Source organism: Podarcis erhardii, assembly GCF_964252035.2.
Source record: "Podarcis erhardii genome assembly, chromosome: 12".
Classification (NCBI taxonomy): Eukaryota; Metazoa; Chordata; class Lepidosauria; order Squamata; family Lacertidae; genus Podarcis; species Podarcis erhardii.
The window spans coordinates 34,092,897-34,112,903 of NC_138513.1; the positions used below are offsets into that span (position 1 = coordinate 34,092,897).

A 20,007-nucleotide genomic window follows, 5' to 3' on the forward strand; every position below is an offset into this window, starting at 1 on the left:
TAATGCACAGAATAAACCCATTGAAATGAATGGGTCCATAGACTCTTAGGTCTAATAGTCAAATATGGCCCTTTATATCAGAGCTAGGGTTAGAGCATATATTTTACCCATTTCAATTATTGAGCTGAAAATGAGTAAAAAGTTATGTCCTGCAAATTTTAGAGTATTCAGTTATGGATAAAGAACTCATTAGTTTTGAACATATTCAATTTCGACCCTCAATCCCATCCACTGCCATTGTTTTTGCTAACTGCTTCTGCTTCAACAGCTTTTTTTCTTGTTGCTGACTTCTTCTTGCATTAGTCAAGTAAAGTATGTGACCTGAGCTAAGAAGGGATCATTTAGCAAAGATCACCACCTAAGAATTATAACTGGGACATGATGATGTCAGTGAGGATAAACAAAAAACCAGAAATCAGCGTAAACGACGGGACAAACGTTTCTGCAGACGTTGCTACAAAATCAGAAGAGGATAGTTTTTGACACTGCAGAAAACATTCCAAAAACTTATTGAGTCTTTTCCAAGGCTGACCTGAAAACTACTCATTCTATTTTGCTGCCCCACTCACAGGCAACAAAATGGGGGGGGGGAGTGGGGGAGGAAATGGGTGGCTGCCATTCACCCCATGATTCCAATAGGAATTATGCCCCCAAATATTTTTTAAAGCAGTAAACTGGGAGCTAGATTAGTTCTAGCGTGATCCAATACAGTAAATGATACTTTTTGTCTCATTGTGCTGCAATGAGCTCTCTAATACCTAGAGAGTAATATGGCTCAGACTTTTTCTCAAACAGGCACCTAGCAAGTAGACTAACAAATACTCACCTAACGAGAAGGACAGACATTGTATCTGAGCTTATTTCTTCTTTTTCCAGTAGTCCGTTGCAACTTTGACAAAGGCTGCTGATTCCCATTATTCATTTCTCAGTTTTTACTATCCCATATTACAAACCCCACCCGAGCTTTCCATGTTGTGTGGAAATAATTCACATCAGAAACAGAAAAAGGAACAATCGCATCAACAAAGCTGCCATAGAGCATTAGTTTCAAGAGCACATAAGTAAACATCTGAAAAGACAACAGAGAAGCTTGAGCACTTAGATAGAAGCAAATGTGTTCTAGAACAGATGGTGGCTACACTTCACTGCTCCAAGAAGACCTGATATTTTCCCCTGTGGCTGCTGGTGTGCGGCTTAGGAAAATGCCCACAAAACTAATATTTTACAGTTGCTCCTTCATAAAACAGCTAAATCGTGGCTATTCAAAAATGAATAATCACATCCAGTTTACAGATTTTTAAAATGCAATTATCTAATTTACAAACATCTTCAGGTTAGTACTACAAAGGTGGATAGTGATTAAGCATCAGTTGTTTCAAAATTATGCAATTAAAGATCAGTTCTGTCAGAATAAGGCATAACACAAGGAGAGGAGTACTTGCAAAGGGCCTCAAACTTTGATTCTGTGGGTAGCGAAAACGTTAACAACCCATGTCAGGATTTCAAGCCCATGATTATGGACTGCTAAATGGATGAAGACTTGCCAAATTGAGCCCTTCACAAGATATTAAAATTATTCAGTAGTAGGCTGAATATTCACAATGGTTTATTTTCAGTACCAAGGTTAATGATCTAGGTAGGGGGAAAGAGGTTCACCCACATGAAAACCTACTATTTATTTTATAATTTATTTTCCATGCCAGCTTTCACCACACTTCTGCTATCGTTCTGCTGCTTCAGAACCACTTTTTAACTTGGAAGAGCTTCTTCAACACATGTTACCATGGGCCATGTGGTTATGACTTCACTCTGCACATAGCCAATCAGTCTGGCTATCTGACAACTTCCCTGAGGACAAACAAATCTCTTACCATCTGTGCATTATCTCACTCACCAGAGCAACCCTTCCTGAGATAATTTCATTGACTGTCAATTTCCATGAACAGAATTTAGTCTATATCCACCAACAGTGACTTACGATACAGGGCTAATTGCTGCAGAATGTACACCTGAATGCACATCCTCTTTATTGCATTATTGTATTGTATTAAAATCTGTATGTGAATGTGTCCCTATCCATGTTCAGCAGCAACTAAATATGTGTGACTCGATTGCAATCAGTGAGCTGTTGCCTTGATAACATAATGCAATCTCTTGCAAACACTTTCACATACCTTTACCCTTTGCACATTTTGACAGGGAAGGAAGTTTATAAAATATGTATGCCACTAAACAGCAAACTGCAGCATTTTACACTAGCTGATGCTTTAGGACACTCTTCAAGGAAAGCTCCACAGAGAAAGCACTGTAGTAGTCTGGCCTGTAGATTTCACAAGCTTGAATAATGGTTGCCAAATATTATTCAAACAAGCTCACAGCTTACAGATCAGGCACAGCAGATATGTCATCAAAGCCACACTAATGAATATTTAATAATAATTTGAACCATAGCTTCTACTCTTAAATCCAAATCTTAATATTTCTGAAATGTTTAAAATCTAATATTTTATTTTACACTACTCTTCTAAATTCTAAATTCTAAACCACAGAGCCTAGGGCTTGTGGATCAAACGGTCAGCAGTTCGAATCCCTGTGATGGGGTGAGCTCCCATTGCTTGGTCCCTGCTCCTGCCAACTAAGCAGTTTGAAAGCACGTCAAAGTGCAAGTACCGTATTTTTCGCCCTATAGGACGCACATTTTCACCTCCAAAAATGAAGGGGAAATCTGGGTGCGTCCTATGGGGCGAATGCAGGCTTTCGCTGAAGCTTGGAGAGCGAGAGGGGTCGGTGCGCACCGACCCCTCGCTCTCCAGGCTTCAGGAAGACATCCGCAGCCTAGGCAGCCCTGTGGGAGGTCCCGCAGGGATGTCTAGGCTGCGGATAGCAGCCTGCTTCCCGGAGCGTCGGGCGCCCTGAAAGCAGAGCGCCCAGCACTTCGGGAACACATCCACAGCCTAGGCAGCCCTGCGGGAGTTCCCGCAGGGCTCCCCACGCTGCGGATAGCAGCCTGCCGCCCGGCGGGCAGGCGGGCGGGGCGCCCTGAAGCAGAGCGCCCTGCGCACTGGACAGACATCCGCAGCGTGGGGGGCCCTGCAGGAGTTCCCCGCAGGGCTCCCCATGCTGCGGATAGCAGCCTGCTGCCCGGCGCGCAAAGCACCCTGAAGCAGAGCGCCCCTTGCGCCGGGCAGACATCGGCCAGCCCCACAAGCTCGGGGACAGCAGGGAGGTGCAGCGCCGCCATCCCACTGTTCTTCGACCTGGTTTGGTTTCCCCGACCTGCTTTGGGGAGGGGGAATAAAGGGAAAAAAAATTCCTTTATTTCCCCCCAAAAAAACTAGGTGCGTCCTATGGGGCGGAGCGTCCTATGGGACGAAAAATACGGTAGATAAATAGGTACCACTCCGGCGGGAAGGTAAATGGCATTTCCGTGCACTGCTCTGGTTCGCCAGAAGCAGCTTAGAAATGCTGGCCACATGAAAGATGAGTGCCGCAACCCCAGAGTCACTTGCGACTGGACCTAATGGTCAGGGGTCCCTTTACCTTTACCTTACTCTTCTAAATTATGCAAGACATCAAAAATGGTTTAGCCATACTTAAAAGTGGAACCACCCACTGCCAACTTTTTAAAAAGGACTCAAGCACCACTTCAAAAGCATACCTGATGCACTTTCACACGTGAATCTCATAGACAAGACAGAATATAGCAAATAACTTACCATTATCAGTTTTTGGATTTCCGTTGCTGAGCTGCTTTAATCTTTTCTGATGTGATTTCCCATTGTAGTGGATCTGTGCCTGAGCAGCAGAGTTCAGTTGAATGTTGCACACATTGCACAAAGTAAAACTGCTGTGTTTCTTCTCTCTTTCTTTCTTTTCCTCACTGTCATCAGGTGTCAGGTCTGCCTCGCCTTCTCTTTCATGAAAACATGTGAAATTTGCAGTATACGGTACATTGTCTTGAGATGGATTAGGACTCCAAGGTTTCTTCATAGTTTCTAAGATAAACAAAAGAGAAAACTATGAGTGATGTACGTACTGCACATCTAGCACTTTTGTCCTGTGGAAATTTGGTGGACTGCACTTAGTGTCTATGGAGCAAAGCTGTGTTTCTCACATGGTACCAGCAATGCCTGGTTGGCTAGTTAGTGTGGCTCCCTGGCCCTAATGTCAGAAAATTCAACATGCCATTGGGGGGGGGGGGCAATCAGTGAAGTCCCTTCTACACATATAAAGACACAATTTCAGATCTGGTGGGGAATCATATTTTTGACTGCTTCCATTTTCCCTTGATGGCTTAGTATTCTCTTTACAGTGAGTTTATTTAAAATAGAAGATCATTAAAAATTGAACCCATTGCTTGTAGTTTGAAAAGACACAGTCAGTTCTGTTATTCCCACTAATTCTAGCATATGGAAAGACTCAACCACAGCTGTAACAGAAAAAACACACTATGTGGAGCAGCTTAAAGGTCTTCATCCAAATCACAAATTGAGAAATCTGATTTCTAATAATGAATTCAAAAATTACAGACATTGAAGGTTATTAATCTAACTCACATTTGAAGATAGTCTAATTAATAACTTATTTGAACTGCTCACAGCGTGATCCTATACATGTCTGCTCAGAAGCACCACCAAGTTCAATGGGACTTACTTCAGGTTTAAGGATTGCAGCCCAAGACTCTGCTTTATTCAAGAAATCTAATATATTTTTAAGGCTCCCAAACCTCCTCTTTACATGTGCATAGTGCAGAATGGATGGCATTTTAAACACTTCACACAGTAGTGCACTAAACTTTACAATTCCAGCACAGTAGATCTTGTGATATTTGGAGTTTTTCCCCAACGCTGTCATTTGGTAATCATAAATCTCATTAGCTGCAGGGAAATGCTTCAAAATATTAAGTGATTGCATCTTAGAGGCTCAGAATCCAACAGGGAAATTTAAAATGTACTAATCCCTAGTAATAATTAGCAGTTCTTTATGAAAAAAGGCCAGACTCCTGAAAGCATAGGCGTGTGCTGCGATACTGAAGACAATGTGATTTGTGCACATTTTCAGGATAAAAGCCCAAGAAACGAAAGTGTTAGAGTTTAGTAACTGGTAAGTTAAGTTGCAGCCAAGAAAGACAGACTCCAGCTGCAGCTCTGCTGGAAAATTGCTGTACAATTTGGACAAGTTACAATATTTCACATCAGTGTAACCAGAGTTACATACTGTGTAAAATGGAGCTATTATCCATTTTCGGACACATAAAACACTGTGAGAAGTACAGATGGAGCTTGTGTTAATACCGAGAATTACTGGAACAGATAGAATTTTCAAACACCATTTTTGATGTGCTTCCTTGTGGGAAAGGAAAGGGAAGTAAACACTGGAAAAGACAAATATGACAGAGCTTTTTCTGAGTCATTGCTTAAACATACAAGAGGCACTTCAGACAAAACACTTATGAAGGACACCAAAATTTAGGCAGCCAACTTACCATAACTGGTAAAAACCACAAATTATAGTTGTGTTTACGAAAACATGTATCATTAGTGTCCAGGATTTCAGATATTTTGGTGAACAGAGCTCACAGGCCAGCTAAAAGCAAAATGTTAAGGAATAAAATGGTCTACCCCTTAAACCAGATATTCTAAAGCTCTTTAACTGCAAACTTATGCTTCTACTTTCTTCTTTGTCAATCACTCATAGCCGAGTAAGATTGTCTTTCATCAATAAGGTCTTAACAGTGTGTCTGTAAGTGACTGTGGAAGCCAATTCTAGATCCACGCGTCCTTCCACAGTGGGGACATAGGTTTCTGGGTGGGGGTTGATCATGGTGAGGATTTGCCAAACATGACTTCCTCTTAGCTTGTTTCTGCCTTTCGTCCTGAGTTCGTGCTTCTTCAAATCCATCACACCTTTGGTAGAGGCTATTCTCCAACTAGAGTGCTCACAGGGCCAGTGTTTCCAGTTGTCAGTATTTATACTACTAGATTTGCCTTGATATGCACATTTACCAAGAAGTAAGTCCCATTGAATTCAATGGGTTTTGCTGATTCAACATAACAGGATCATGTTGTATTTCTGAGATCAGTCATGAATTTTTTAGATGATGTCAGAAAAACATATCTCTTTCCATCTGCAAAATGGGGGAAATGCTACAGCTTAGTTGTACGCTTTGTGTCCCCATTTCAGTACCCAACATCTATAGAGTGGCTTGGGGAAAGCTCCTATACGAAATCCTGGAGAGCTGCTTCCAGTCAGTGTAGTCCAGGGGTAGTCAACCTTTTTATACCTACCACCCACTAATGCAACTTTCTTGATGGTAAAATTTCCTTACCGCCTACAAGTGCTCAATGGAAGGAGGATTCAGCTTATGCCATAGAACCCCCTACCATCCACCTAGAATCCTGAAATGCCCACTAGTGGGCAGGAGGGACCAGTTTGACAACCCCTGGTGTAGACAATACTGAACTAGACAGCCTCTTTTCTATGTCTCTATATTACTATAAAAGGTGGCTGTAGAAATTATTGAAAAGTTAAATTAAGAGCTCTGAATGCTAAAAAAAAAAAAACAACAACAACCAGACCTCTGAAAAAGGTCTTTTTAAACTTTTATTATTGAGCTTTCAACTTTTATTATTTGGACTTCGTGTCCTACCAGGTCCAATTTAAGGTGCTGACTTCAATCTGCAATGTTCTATACAGCTTGGGGCCCAAGTATTTGAAGGTTCATTTTCTCTATTACCAACCAACTGATGCTTTAAGTGGAGGAAGAGGTCCTGCTCATAGTTCCATCTTCAGCTGCAGTCCATGGTACATGAGCATTTCTGCTGTGGTACCCCTGATGTGGCATTCCCTTCACACGGAGATACAGCTGTCCCCTATATTAAATGCCTTTAGGTGTCAGCTCATGACACATTTGCTTCTTCAGGCATATGTAAATGTTTGATATTATACCTAAATTGTTACTGGCTCCTTCTGACTATATTATTTTTTAAAACATATATATAGTTGATTTTTAAGACCTCGTATTCATGTGTATATTTTTTATGAATCATTGTGTAGTACCCTGATGATCTCTGGGTTGAAGGGCAGAATGCAAAATTATTATTTATTATTATTTATAACATGCCAGTGTGCATATTGCCATCTGGAGCTCTATGATCAAGTTACAAAGTTCCTGATCACAAGGAGTTTATAATCTAAAACTGACAGTGGAGAAACTATGAGGTAGGTAGAGATCAGAAAGTCGAGAATGCCTGGATAAAAATCCAAAAGGAATGAAAGTATATAAAGAACATCTCAGAGTGTTTTTCTCCTGATTTAACTAGTGCCGAAAGAGCAAATATTCCCTGAGGAAGGCAGCAAGGATTCTATATCTGCTATCTCTGGAAGAAGGAACAAAAGAGCTATCGTCTGTCAAAAGAATATTTATTTATTAAAAGGTTAAGCCACATCTGCAGTAGAGTTTCCCAGGAAGAGTTATCGACTGTGAACAAACTCTGAGAACTATAGCTCTGAGAGGGGAATAGGGTCTTCCTAATAACTATCAGCATCCTTAACAAACTACAGTTCCCAAAATTATTTGGGGGAAACCAAGACTGTTCAAAGTAGTACCATAGTGCTTCAGATGTATAGTTCAGATGGGGCCCTAAGACTTACAAAAATACTATTAGGAGGAGGACAAGCATAAATCTTAAATGCAAATAATGAAATAACATCAGCATGCCTGTTTCTGTTTTTCAACATCCATGCATCTTCTGCATTGAAAACATTCCCCACTAGAGAGCAGCATGAATTTAAAATTACAAATACTTTGTGTGTGTGTGTGTGTATATATATTTATACACACACACACACACACACACATAAAGGATAATAACTATGTTTTTCTATAGAACCGCACAAATATTTTCTAATCTTTTGAGTCATTTTAAAACCTAATATACAGGATAAATTATGTACATTTTGTGGTTAACGTGAGCCAAATAGAAAATGTGCATAAATACTGATGACTGTGCATTCACATGAAGGAGTGGAGAATGTACACAAATAGGCAGCATTAACATCTTGTACATAGTTCTGCCAAAATACAGAGTTTCCATCTGAAAACTTCATATTGATCAGATAATATACAAATTCTTGACATGAATTCACATTTTACCGGCAACATTTGAGTCTATGCATACTGATTGTCTGTGCTGCTCATTTGTGAAAATTCATGTAAATGTATGGAACTGCAGGTCCAGATTTTGACTATTAAAGGTTCGGGGATCAGTAAAAACAAAAGGGGAAAAAAGCTTTATGGGATAAGGGGGAAAGCAGAGAGTTTGATGGAGTAGTGAGGTAGAAGAATGGATGAAATGGATGGTAGGATAACTATTGAATTCACAGCCCCTGTATGGATTCCTTTAACAACATTAGGATGTGCAAAAAATATTCAGGTGACAATTGGCATGGACATAAAGTTATGGGTAAAACTTCATTTTCTTAATACCCATACTGCAAGTTTTTTTCAGAAGTAATTGTAATATTAATAAATGAATGTCCCTCTGCTGGTCTGGTGAGAGAGCCTGTGGGGCAAAGGTGGCAGGTCAGGAGTTTAAGCACCACGGAGAGCTCCAAGTGAGCAACTTGTTCTAGCCAAAGTCAAAAGCCAACCAAGGCTGTGTACACATTCCCTGCTTAAAACACAACTAGGTACAGTGGTACTTCCGGTTATGAACTTAATTCGTTCATAACCCGAAACAATTCTTAACATGAGGCGCACTTTCGCTAATGGGGCCTCCTGCTGCTGCCGGTACATGACTTCTGCTCGCATCCCGGGGCAAAGTTCACAACCAGGAGCATCTGCTTCTGGGTTTGCGGAGCTCGTTACCCGAAGCGTTCGTAAGGAAGATGGTACGTAACCCAAGGTTCCACTGTAATTATTTTCCCCGCAATTCAGATTGAAGCTGGTTGGAGGTGGGGGGGGGAATGCATCAAAATGTATTATTTCCTTAAAATAAATGAGAAGATACGGTAGGTATGGATTGTGATAAAAGTTGTGTTGTCCGCCACTTCCCAAATCAGTGGTGGGAACACAGTGGATTCAGAGCAAATAGGAATGTGTACAAGGCCTCATTCCATTTAAGTTTCTGCCACCAGAATTCCTCTCCCAGGTGCTGTCCCCTTGTGGAGAACCTCTGGCCTGCAGACAGTTACTGCTATGTTTCATGACCTTCTTCAGTACATGCTCCCTGTGCTACTGGACCTTTAGAGGACTGTGAGAGATATTTTGTTTGTTGGGCTGAAGGGAAGACATCCATGAAGATCCTGGCTCGGGCTCCAGACCCAGGTGTTTTGGAAGGTTGTTCTGTGGGCTCCTCCCGTCAGTCAGGCTCAGTAGTCCCTCAGTCTCTAGCAGCAGGCTTAGAGCCCTAAAGTTGATGACTCTGCAGTCTCCAACACTTTTCCTCACTTCAGTATTAGCACCAGAGGATAAGAGATCATTTTTTTAAAGATTTTTTTTTTCTTTACATACATTAAAACATGGAAAACAAAGGTAACTCTCCGGTGAAAAATCTATTAGCAAAATAATTTCAATTTGCTTTTTCTTTCAGATCTGTTCAGTAAATAAACAATCCCTGTCTGCTATGACTGGTACAATGCCTATAGCTACACATAACAAAAAGAAAGTATTTTGTCTTCGGTGCCTTGTGGCAGATCATTAAAATTGTCCAGGGTGGGCTTTCGAACTTGGAGCAAATTCTATGCAGCATCTCTGCAATCAGCAGGCATTCCCAACCTATACCTAAATCCAACAAGTTTAATCTATGTTTCAGCAATTTCTTTATGCTGGAAAGCACCTTAACGGAAGCCTAATTGTGTTAAAATATGCTGCACTCATTTATTTAATTAAGTTCTATAAAAAGAAATGAGCACTAATCTATCACATATGTTCTTTAATTAGCAATACATATCTTTTTCATAATCCTTTGTAAAAGAAACAGAGCACTTTCAGTGGCTTATAAGCAGATTTATAAGCATCACCATTCAAATTCTAAGAAGTTCTGCTGCAGTTACTATAATTTCTGCAACACCTATATCTGTGCATGTGACCATCTTATTTCCCTTAGCCTCAGGATCCTAACGAAAACAACTGGAGTTGGTCTCAGTATGAAGAGAAAATGTAAAGTTGTCTGTGTTATATTCTTTTAAAATATTAAGGCTCCTATGCACTTACCTGGGAATACGCCTTATTAAAAACAATAGGACTTAATACTGAGTAGACATGCACAGGATTGCACTATAAATTCACTACCTTAAAAGGACCCAAGGGGTTCAGCTGAAACTATAAAGTAGTACTTGTTGAATCGAAATAACTACAAAGAAGATTGCTTTACAGACTTTGGGTGGAACTGAACATTGCACTATTTATGAACGTTCCATCTGTACAAGCATTTCAGTTCACCAGATGGACCAGTTCCCCTTCTTCCCTGTGCATTCACAGTTCTGGGGATTTCCTCAAACCCCAACAAGCCAATTTCGGAAGGCACAGTGGATGTGGGGGAAGCCCCATTACTCAAGCAGATTTCTTTGTGCTTTGGGCTTCTGCTGATGGAGCTCATTAACTGAATTCTGCCCATGGGCTTGGATCATAACTAGGCTTCCATGAGCAGTAAGGCTCCATCCATACTTTGTTTTAAATTTTAACTTTTGTATGATTTAAAGTTAAAGTGCTGAAATTGATTAAAATTACCTCAACTTTCTAAGCATTTGGGTAAGCTTGTCTAAACTAGAATGTTTTTACCAGGCACCAAAAAGAGTACTTTAGTATGGTTTACTCCTCCGTAAAGTGTAACATTCCACTTTGGCTATGCTGGGAACCCCTTTCCCTGGTGTACATTCCCCCCCTTGTGAGGTTTTCAAGTGAAGTTCTTACATTCTTTCTAATGGACATCAGTACCTTAAAAATGATTTTAAGAGAAAAAGCAAGTAGGGGGGTCATTTTCTTTTCATGCTCCTAGAAACAGAAGCAGGAGAAACAAGGCTCTTCTGTACAGTTTTGAAAACATCAAATGTAGACTTGCTTCTCTCCTCCCACTGGAAAATGTTGAAGGTAACTGGAACAAAAGCCTGGAAGCTACTGTTGTAATGAAGCTTTACTCTCTTGCTTAGGCTCTGTGGAGTGCTAATGCTAGCCCTGCTGAGTGTGCAAACTCCTTCCAAGGCCCTGTGGCTCATCTAAGCACAGTCAGTAAACTCTTCCAATATGCCTCACTAACCTCAGACTCTGTGGAAAAGCAAATACTTGCATCGTGCATGAGAGAATTCAGAAACTTCTCCCGAGGTTTGATTGAATTAAACTTCATTATCCAAGCCAATTGAGAGTAAGACACAGATAAACTCGCTAAAAGTCCTTTGTGAAGATTTCTGTTAGCTGAAATACTGCCCTCCAAGCAAATATCCTATTAAAGACTGAACTGCAGATGAGAGTCATGTGGCTGTGAGAGCTAGCTCAGCGAGCCCTCGGCAATGGACAGACACATTCGTTATCTCAGCCATGTCGCCACCCTGGCCTTTAGGCACCTCCCTTTGCTGCAGAGTGCAGTTGAAGCAGGGTGCCTCTATTTAACCATAGTTTCACATTTCACCTTCGCTAGTAAAATAGGGCTATCAGCATTGGAACAAGTCAAGATCCGAAACCAACTGCAAACTATTGTAAGGTTACCAGATTTTTTTCAATGAATCCAGGGACACTTTAAATAAATAAATAAATAAATAAATACTACATATTCGGGACGTTGGTGCTGCAGCGATGGCAGGGCAGAGGGGCCGCCACCGCCTTGACCTCAACTGCCATGTTTCCCCTTCCTTCGAGGCATCTATCTCCTTTCCCCATGAGCCTGGGCAGCCCCTGAGTTGTTGGTTCTTCAGTGGTGATGGTGGTGGTGGTGGTGGTGGAGAAGTGATGCGTAGTGGGTAAGGCATAGAAGGTGGAGAAGGAGGGCCAAGAGCGGTGGCAGCGAGGCTTGGGCAGCACGACGCCTCCCTTCCCATCAGAGCAGCCCCAATCTCATTCCTACTTGCGTGTAAGCAGGAGGGGCAGGGATCTCTCAGCTGGGAAGGGAGGCTTCCCGTTGCCTAACTGAGAGATCCCTGCCACCTCCTGCTTGCATGCAAGCTCTGATAGGCAGCGTGAGGCCTCCTTTCATAGCTGAGAGATCCCCACCCCGCTCCTGCTTGCACGCAAGTAGGAGTTGGGAGGCTGCTCCAATAGGCAGCATGAAGCCTCCCTTCACAGCTTAGATGCTGGGGTCTGGGAAGGTGGAGGCAGCCCAGAAGATGCATCTTAGAGCCCCTGCACCACCATCATATGGGGACTTCCGAGCAGCTTCTGAAGCCAGACAGAGCCAACTGCTCTGGGCTGCTAAAACTGCCACTGCTGCGTCTCCCAGGAACATTAAAAAAACCCAGGGACATTCCGGGAATGGAATTTGTCTGGGGACCTATTCGCAAATCAGGGGGCTGTCCCCGGGAAACAAGGATGTCTGGTAAGCCTAAACTATTGTTTAATATCCTGGCTGGTTCTAAAGCTGGTAAGCATTTATTTATTCATTACACCCAATAACACAGGTTTGGCAAAAACAAGAAATTATACTTAATTAGAGGCTTCCTAGTCGTATTGTGGCTCACACAATGGAAGGAGCCAAAGGCACAATACATAAGTAAAAAGACTTGTGCATACTTCAGTCAATAAACCAAACTATAAAAATCTCAACTGGGTCAGGGTTCCTGAGGATTATTGCTGAAGTTACTAGGGTTACTAGGTCCTAACTCCATAATTTGCTTGACTCTTTAAGCCTAAGGTTCTTAGACTGCAATCCTATACAGTGGTACCTCGGGTTACATACACTTCAGGTTACAGACTCCACTAACCCAGAAATAGTGCTTCAGATTAAGAACTTTGCTTCAGGATGAGAACAGAAATCGTGCTCCAGCGGTGTGGCGGCAGCAGGAGGCCCCGTTAGCTAAAGTGGTGCTTCAGGTTAAGAACAGTTTCAGGTTAAGAACGGACCTCCGGAACGAATTAAGTACTTAATCCGAGGTACCACTGTACATGTCTATTCAGAAGTGGTACAGATAAGTATAAATAGGACTGCAGTCTCCTCTGGGCTTGATGTTTTTCTGCAATAGAATTCACCTACATGGGGGGAAAACCTAATAGAATATTATGAACGTTATGCAAAAGAAAGCTAAGGATTTTACCCTTTGGTGTATGTCATAGATATTTCCCCAAAATGGCTTCCCTATATAGTACCCTTTTGGTACCAGGCTAAATCCACTGTCATCAACAGCTTTTCACAAATCACTTGATTATTGATCACTATGCTTATCGTTCCTCACTGACCTAAACATTTTACACTGCCATTCTCCTGCTGCCTCAGCATCTCTCTGACATTTCTATGGTTGCAAGCTCTCACGTGCAGCGACCCTTTCCTAAAGACACCTTATGGCCATTTAAAGATTTCAATTTTTTTCTGCAATGGTGTGCATTTTTTTTTCCCTTGGAGGAAAAAGTGCCTGGGTTGCAATTTAAACTTTCAATCTTTTTATCCATAAAATTTGAGGAAAATCTTAAGTCAAGTGCTTATGTTTTCCCTGATATGCCATATTGTTACATATTGTAGAAAACTGAAACAAGTTGAACAGCCATCTTCTAACTGCTTTAAACATATACGGTATGTTCCAAACCAAGAGAGAGATCAAGCTTGCATACACATAGCAGATGTGGATGCAGATGAGCAATGCTAACTTCCTTCTTCCATTAAGTCACTAACAGCCACCTACTTTGAGTGGGACTTACTTCTTGGTAGACATGCAAAGGACTGTGCTGTAAAAGTTAACCTGTATGCTGCTGCTTTGGCTATATCCACAAATGGAATCTGACTTTCCTTTTTCTGTTTTGTTTTGGATACTTCAAAGTAAGTAAACCATACATCTAAGTTACAGGGCTAAGTGATATGCTTCAATAATTTTCAACAGTATATCAATTATTTAGGTTTTTCCCATTTTCCTGGTAAATAATACTTGTTTCTTTAATTATTATTTTTGTAAAAAACCTACAAAACTAATTGCACCCAAGAAATTACTGTTTTGCTTGGTTTTGAATGAAGCAAGTGGGTGGTACTCAGTGTAGATCCACTGAAAACAATGAACATGACTAAGTTGGTTCCATTAATTTCATTCTGTCTACACGGAGTAGAACTTAGCTGAATACGATCCAGTGTTTTAAATTTTCAGTTTTTGCTTGGTCGAGAACTTTCTACCTCCATTTCCAGCTACAAAATGGAAACAGCAGCAACTCATTTCAAAGGATAACTGAGTGGATGAATAAAAGAAATTCTTATCTACCTGAATCTATAAAGAAAAGAAGGAATGGCTAACCAGGATCACAGAGAAATGTCTTGGTCCTGTTGCCAATCGGCCTTCCATGGGTGATCCTACAAGATCTCAGTATACATAGCATGGTCTCCCTCAGTGCATGTTTTAAAACTGGGAGTTTTTATTTAAAAAGAACCTTTTTTGCTTTCATTTTACAGAGAGTTACCTTATGAAATGTGTGATCTCAATGAGAAATTATAATTATCAATAATGTAAAACCAGGAGCTTTTCTTTCTGTTCCCAAAGTGTATGAAAAAGCCAAGTGTTTAATTGTTGAATGTCCAGGAATGTTTGATAAGATACGATTTGCAGAGCATAATGCTTCTCGGATTATCTATTAAAGCAGCAGCAATTGCTGCTCAGAAGGCCGTGATGAGGATTTTGTGCAGAAGTGTCCAACTGTGCACAGTATAATCATACTAGACTTTCTCTGCCCCTTGAACCCCACTTACTGAGTTTCTACAACATAGTGACTTAAAGACATGGTTACAGGGGCATTTAAGAACAAGGTAGCATATTGAAAAATGTATAGTATAAGCACATTCAGTTCCTAAGATGAGAAACTGGTCAATAAAGTTATATGGCTGCTAAGTGCCTTATGATATGGTTGTTCAGGAGGTGTAAGCTTTTGTGCCTAAGTGGACATCATTTAAACATTCAAAGATTGGACGGGGTTACAGGTAAGTGACCCAAAATTCATCATGTTTACAATTTTCATAGAACTTGGCAACTAATCTAAGAGAAAACCAATGCAAAAAGTCTTTGTTTAACTGTGATGTTATTTACCTGCAAACAGATCTTGGATTGAATCGTATTTTTAAAGTGGTGTTCACTGCAATAATTTTAAACCAAAGTCCAGCATTCACCTTTTGATTTTTCCACAGTAACACACTTTAGATTGCAGCTAGGGATAATGCCATTTTTCTCATGTTTTGCTCACCAAGTTCATTCCAATATTCTCAACCACATTATCCCCATTGTTCTTAATAAAAATATTTATATACAACTAGTTGGTTTTTTAAAAAATCAAAGCAGTTTAAAACAAGAATATTTATAGACAATAAAAATCATGTGAAAACTTTAAAGCAGAAACCATCAACCAACTCACTGTGGTGCAATGGGTTAGTGCATCTCACTGTCAACTAGAAGGTTGGTGGTTCAAGCCCACCCAGGGATGGCTGTTGACAGGATACCTGCATTGCAGGGGCTGAACTACACAACCCTTCCAATGATAAAATTCTATGATTCTATGAGCTATTTCGGAAAGACGCTTTCTTAATTGCCTGCTGAATCTCTAAAACATTAGCTGAGCATTCCACAGGACTGAGCCAATGACACTAAAAGCTCAGCTTCTTGTTGCTGTCAGATGAGACTCACCAGCTTGAGGGACGACTAGTAAAGCTCCTGCAGGTGACCTCAGTGATCAAGCCAAGATAGAAAGGTATAGGCAGTCCCTAAGGTACCTCAGACCTAAGTTGTTTAGGGCATTGTAAATACAAGGACCTTGAACCTGGCTTGCTAGTAGATGGGCAGATTTTATGGATTAGTGGCATCATGTGATTTTTAAGAATAATGACCATGGAACAGCAAGGACAAAATGCTAAAACACAGTTTAGCATTGTGAGAACAAGCCTAGTCCTCCTCTAGTGGACTCATAAGAATATAAGAAAATTCTGCATCTATTTTTTTATTATTATTAACCACTGTTTAGCATTGTATTTGAAACCTAACCTGTGGCTTATCATGGTATGAAGTTGGCTTGTTTCAACTAACCAATGTTTGTCTGGATTCGGAGAAGACACTAAACTGCACTTAATTAAAAACAGAAGTAAAGCTTCCAATTTCCTCCTAGCAGCTGTGCTTGAGAAGGAGAGGGAACAGGATGTGTGAGCCCGAGGCTCTTTCAAGTAACACCAAATCATAATTTAGCATTGTGTCAACATGAGGCCAGTTCCATCCAATTGCAATTGGATAATACTACAAGATTTGAGAGAACGGGAAGCTAAAAGTGAAGCAGAGCAGGGCTCATTGTGGTGCCTTAGCTGTGTATTAGTGTATTAGCTACTAAAGCACAAAGTACTGTTCACTCCATAGGAGCTGAAGTTGCTACATAGTTCTGACACACAGAACTAGCTGTCCCTCTGCATTTAAATCCTTTTTGGTCACCTGCAAAAAGAAATTATTCAAATGCATCACATTATTTGCATGCACCCAATTTGCCAGCTATTTAAGCAATTGCCTCTGGCTATTCTAGGATAAAGCATTCAGTCATTAGGAATGAAAAGATAGAAGATCACGATGCATGTTTGGAACATTCTCACACCCAGCAATATATCTTCTTAATCTGCTAAAGAGATTCAAAAGCATTTATGTTTCCATAATGGGTGCTGAAACACACTTTGCTTCAGAGTTAAAACAATTCTTTGCTTTTACTTACTCAGCCGTTACACAATACATTTGTCAATTGCTTTGAATATTAAAAAAGCTCTCCAGAAAGTACTCAATATTATTACTTCCATTAATTCTATAATACTGAGCTTGGTGCATTATGAAATTACCCTTGCTGGAGAAACTTGCAATAACGAATAAATTATAGTTTCTGAAGACTGACTTTAAATATTCCACAGTAGCATGATGATAGGTGAAGGACATTTATTTCAAACACTCTTAAGTGTCCTTTAATACTAATTTTGCTCTAGCTAAAGCAAGTTTTACCAGAAAGCTAAAACCTTCACCCAGTTAAGCTATTACTGGGCTTGTCAGATACTGTTTTTCATATTATCTGTCAGAGCCACCCTGGGTCCCAGCTCACAAGAGACCAAAGTCCAGTCCAAGCTATATACAAAAGGTTTTATTGAAGATCATTGTCGTCATTACATCCAAACTCCGTGGCTCCGCATCTGTTACCCTTAGATGTTAGAAGTCCCCTCTGAGTCCGTCCCTCCCCTGCACCAATTTAAGAGGCTTGTGCTGCTCCACCTTTTCCTCTCTTTCCTTTTCCGCAGGGTCTTCCTGCCCCCCTGTGTTCCCTCCTTCCGGGACTCCCCAGAGGCTGAGTCTTCTCCTGCCTGCTCCCCCCTCCTTCGTGCTTTGGCACCAGGCTCCTCCCCAGAGCTCTCCCCACTTCCGCGCGCCTCCACATTTGAACTTGGCGCGCGTACGTTGCTCCTGACCTTCCTTTCAACAGCCACACTGCTCCCGGTACTGCTTTCCGCCCCTTCCGGCAGGACGTCTTGCCCCGATCTCCTTCCCCCCTCTGCTCCTTGTTCTGTTCCTCCCGACACACTGGTAACTCCACCCTCTTCACTCCGTTCCGGTGGAGAAGCCGGTCCCGATCTCCAACTCCCACTGGCGGTTCCCCCTACGTTCCCCTGCTCCTGACTGCTTCCCCCTTGGGCTCCCCTTGGCTTGACCAGGGGGGCTCCCTTTTGGGAATCCTCCGATTCACTGGACGGACTCATGGACCATCTCGGGTCATTGTCGTCCTCTTCCTCGTCAGCCTGGAATCCTTCTCCCTCACTCTCGGTCTCCTCCCTCCTCTGCGCCTCTCTCCCTGAACCCCTGACATTATCTTACACAATTTTTGCCACGAGACATTCCAGTGGCACATAACTTGCCTAGTATTGGGACCCATGCTTTTTTACTTGGTCTAGCATGGGTCCCAATGCGGAGAGGTAACCATGGAGAGGTAACCACAGAGCACCACGATCATACCAAATTGTTCAGGGTGGTTAAAACAAAAAGGGATCATGAAGAGCTCCAAAATGCTATCTCCAAATTGGGTGAATGGGCAGTAAAATGACAGGTGCAAATGTTGGTGGCGGGGGGTGATACCTTAATTTCATATAAACACTAAAGGGATCTGAACTGGTGGTGACTGACTAGGAACAAGACTTTGGGGTCATTCATAGTGGATAAATTGGCAAAAAAATATCAACACAGTGTGCAGCAGCTGCAGAAAATGTGAATTTCATGTCAGGTATAATCAGGAAAAGGGTAGAAGGTAAAAACTGCCAATAACCTAATGTTGTTATCCTAAACTATAGTGCAACCACACTTGAAATGTCGTGTATAGTTCTGGTTACCTCAACTCAAAAAGAATATTGTAGAGCTTAAAAAGGTTCAGCAACCGGGAATGATCAAGGAGCTGAAGCAAAGGTTGCAACATTTGGGGCTTTTTAGTGTAGACAAAAAAGAGTAAGGGGGGACATGACAGAGGTGTATATAAGATTATGATGGGGTAGAGAAAGAGCAGCTTTTCTCCCTTGTTTATAATACTCATTTATAAAATTAATTTTATAATGAATGATTTTAGAGTGTTGTTGCGCTGTACTTTTGTATGTTTTATTGTTGTTAGCCGCCCTGAGCCCGGCTTCGGCTGGGGAGGGCAGGATATAAATTTTTTATTATTATTGTTATTATTATTATTATTATTATTACTATAACCTAGGGCCATACACTGAATTTGAATATCAGAATATTCAGGACAGACACACACACACAAAAAGAATACTTCTTTACCCAATATGCTCCCACCTACTGTGGTGGCTTTAAAAGAGTATTGGGCAAATTCACAGAGCATATGTGGTTACTGTATGCTCTTCCTCTACTGTCAGAGGCAGTGTGCAGAGTGCCCATCCTAACATCAGCATGGAGTGTGCCAAGAGAACAGAGAATGACCAAACAGCTCTAGGATGGGTCAGGACTCGGCTAGATTGGTAAAGAAAAAGCCATTTATATGTCTTGTATGCGTGATATAACATTGTGCCACTAGATGGCGATGTGGAGCCCCATTTTTCTCTACTCGTTTTCCCTGTATAAATTTACAATGCTTTTTTTTTAAAAAAAAAAAATAATTTTTATTAACCGACCAATCAAATCAAATCAAATCAAATCACATAAATTCCGAATTACAAAGCCGAATTTTAATTTTTTTTGTTGGGGGTACCCATATTTCAAGTTCCGAAGGGGATTCCAATCATCTTCTTGCTGCTGTGTTAATATCCACAAATCTGTCCAAAAAATGTTCATAGTTCTATCCAGTCCTATCTTGCTGTTCCCACATCTCATCTTATTCATATATTTTTCTTTTTTCTTTGTGATCTCTTCTGATAATCTCCTTAAGCAGGTAAACACCAGTTGTAATCCTGTGTGAATTTTTCCGTTCGTCCAATCACCATATCAAGATGGTTTCCATATATCATCACTTCCATAAATAAAAGCACTCTTTCCATCATTAATCTTCGCAAATCTGTCGCCTTCTTTTAGTCCTCTGAGGAGGCTCGCCCGCAATATGGAAACAGATCCATTCCTCCTCCCAGACATAAATCTTTTGACAGAACTTGCCAAAATGGCGACGCTATATTTTACTGCGTCGTCCCAAAGCTCTTATACTTTCCACGATCTCCTTAAAACATGCTTTTGGTTAGAAATTATCTCCACACAGTCTTAAATCATCAGCTTAGGTCATTTAAGCGGCATTTCTGACTTGTGGGGGGGGGGATTCTTGGTTAATCACATAAAGAAAAGAAAGGAAAGTTCCCCCCATCCAGTCCCGTTGCCGACATACTGAGCCTTGGTGTGTCTTCT

The 20,007-nt window shown here is 41.2% G+C and overlaps 1 protein-coding gene across 10 annotated transcripts in view; it reads right to left on the minus strand.

Moving 5' to 3' along the window:
* ZNF385D (zinc finger protein 385D) overlaps positions 1–20,007 on the minus strand; it is a 583,216-nt gene that overhangs the window by 315,163 nt on the left and 248,046 nt on the right. For all 10 annotated transcript variants that reach the window (XM_081882143.1, XM_081882152.1, XM_081882148.1 and 7 more), the window contains one exon: positions 3,717–3,995. In XM_081882143.1, coding sequence (XP_081738269.1) covers positions 3,717–3,995 — 279 coding nt within the window. The remainder of the gene's footprint in view (positions 1–3,716; positions 3,996–20,007) is intronic.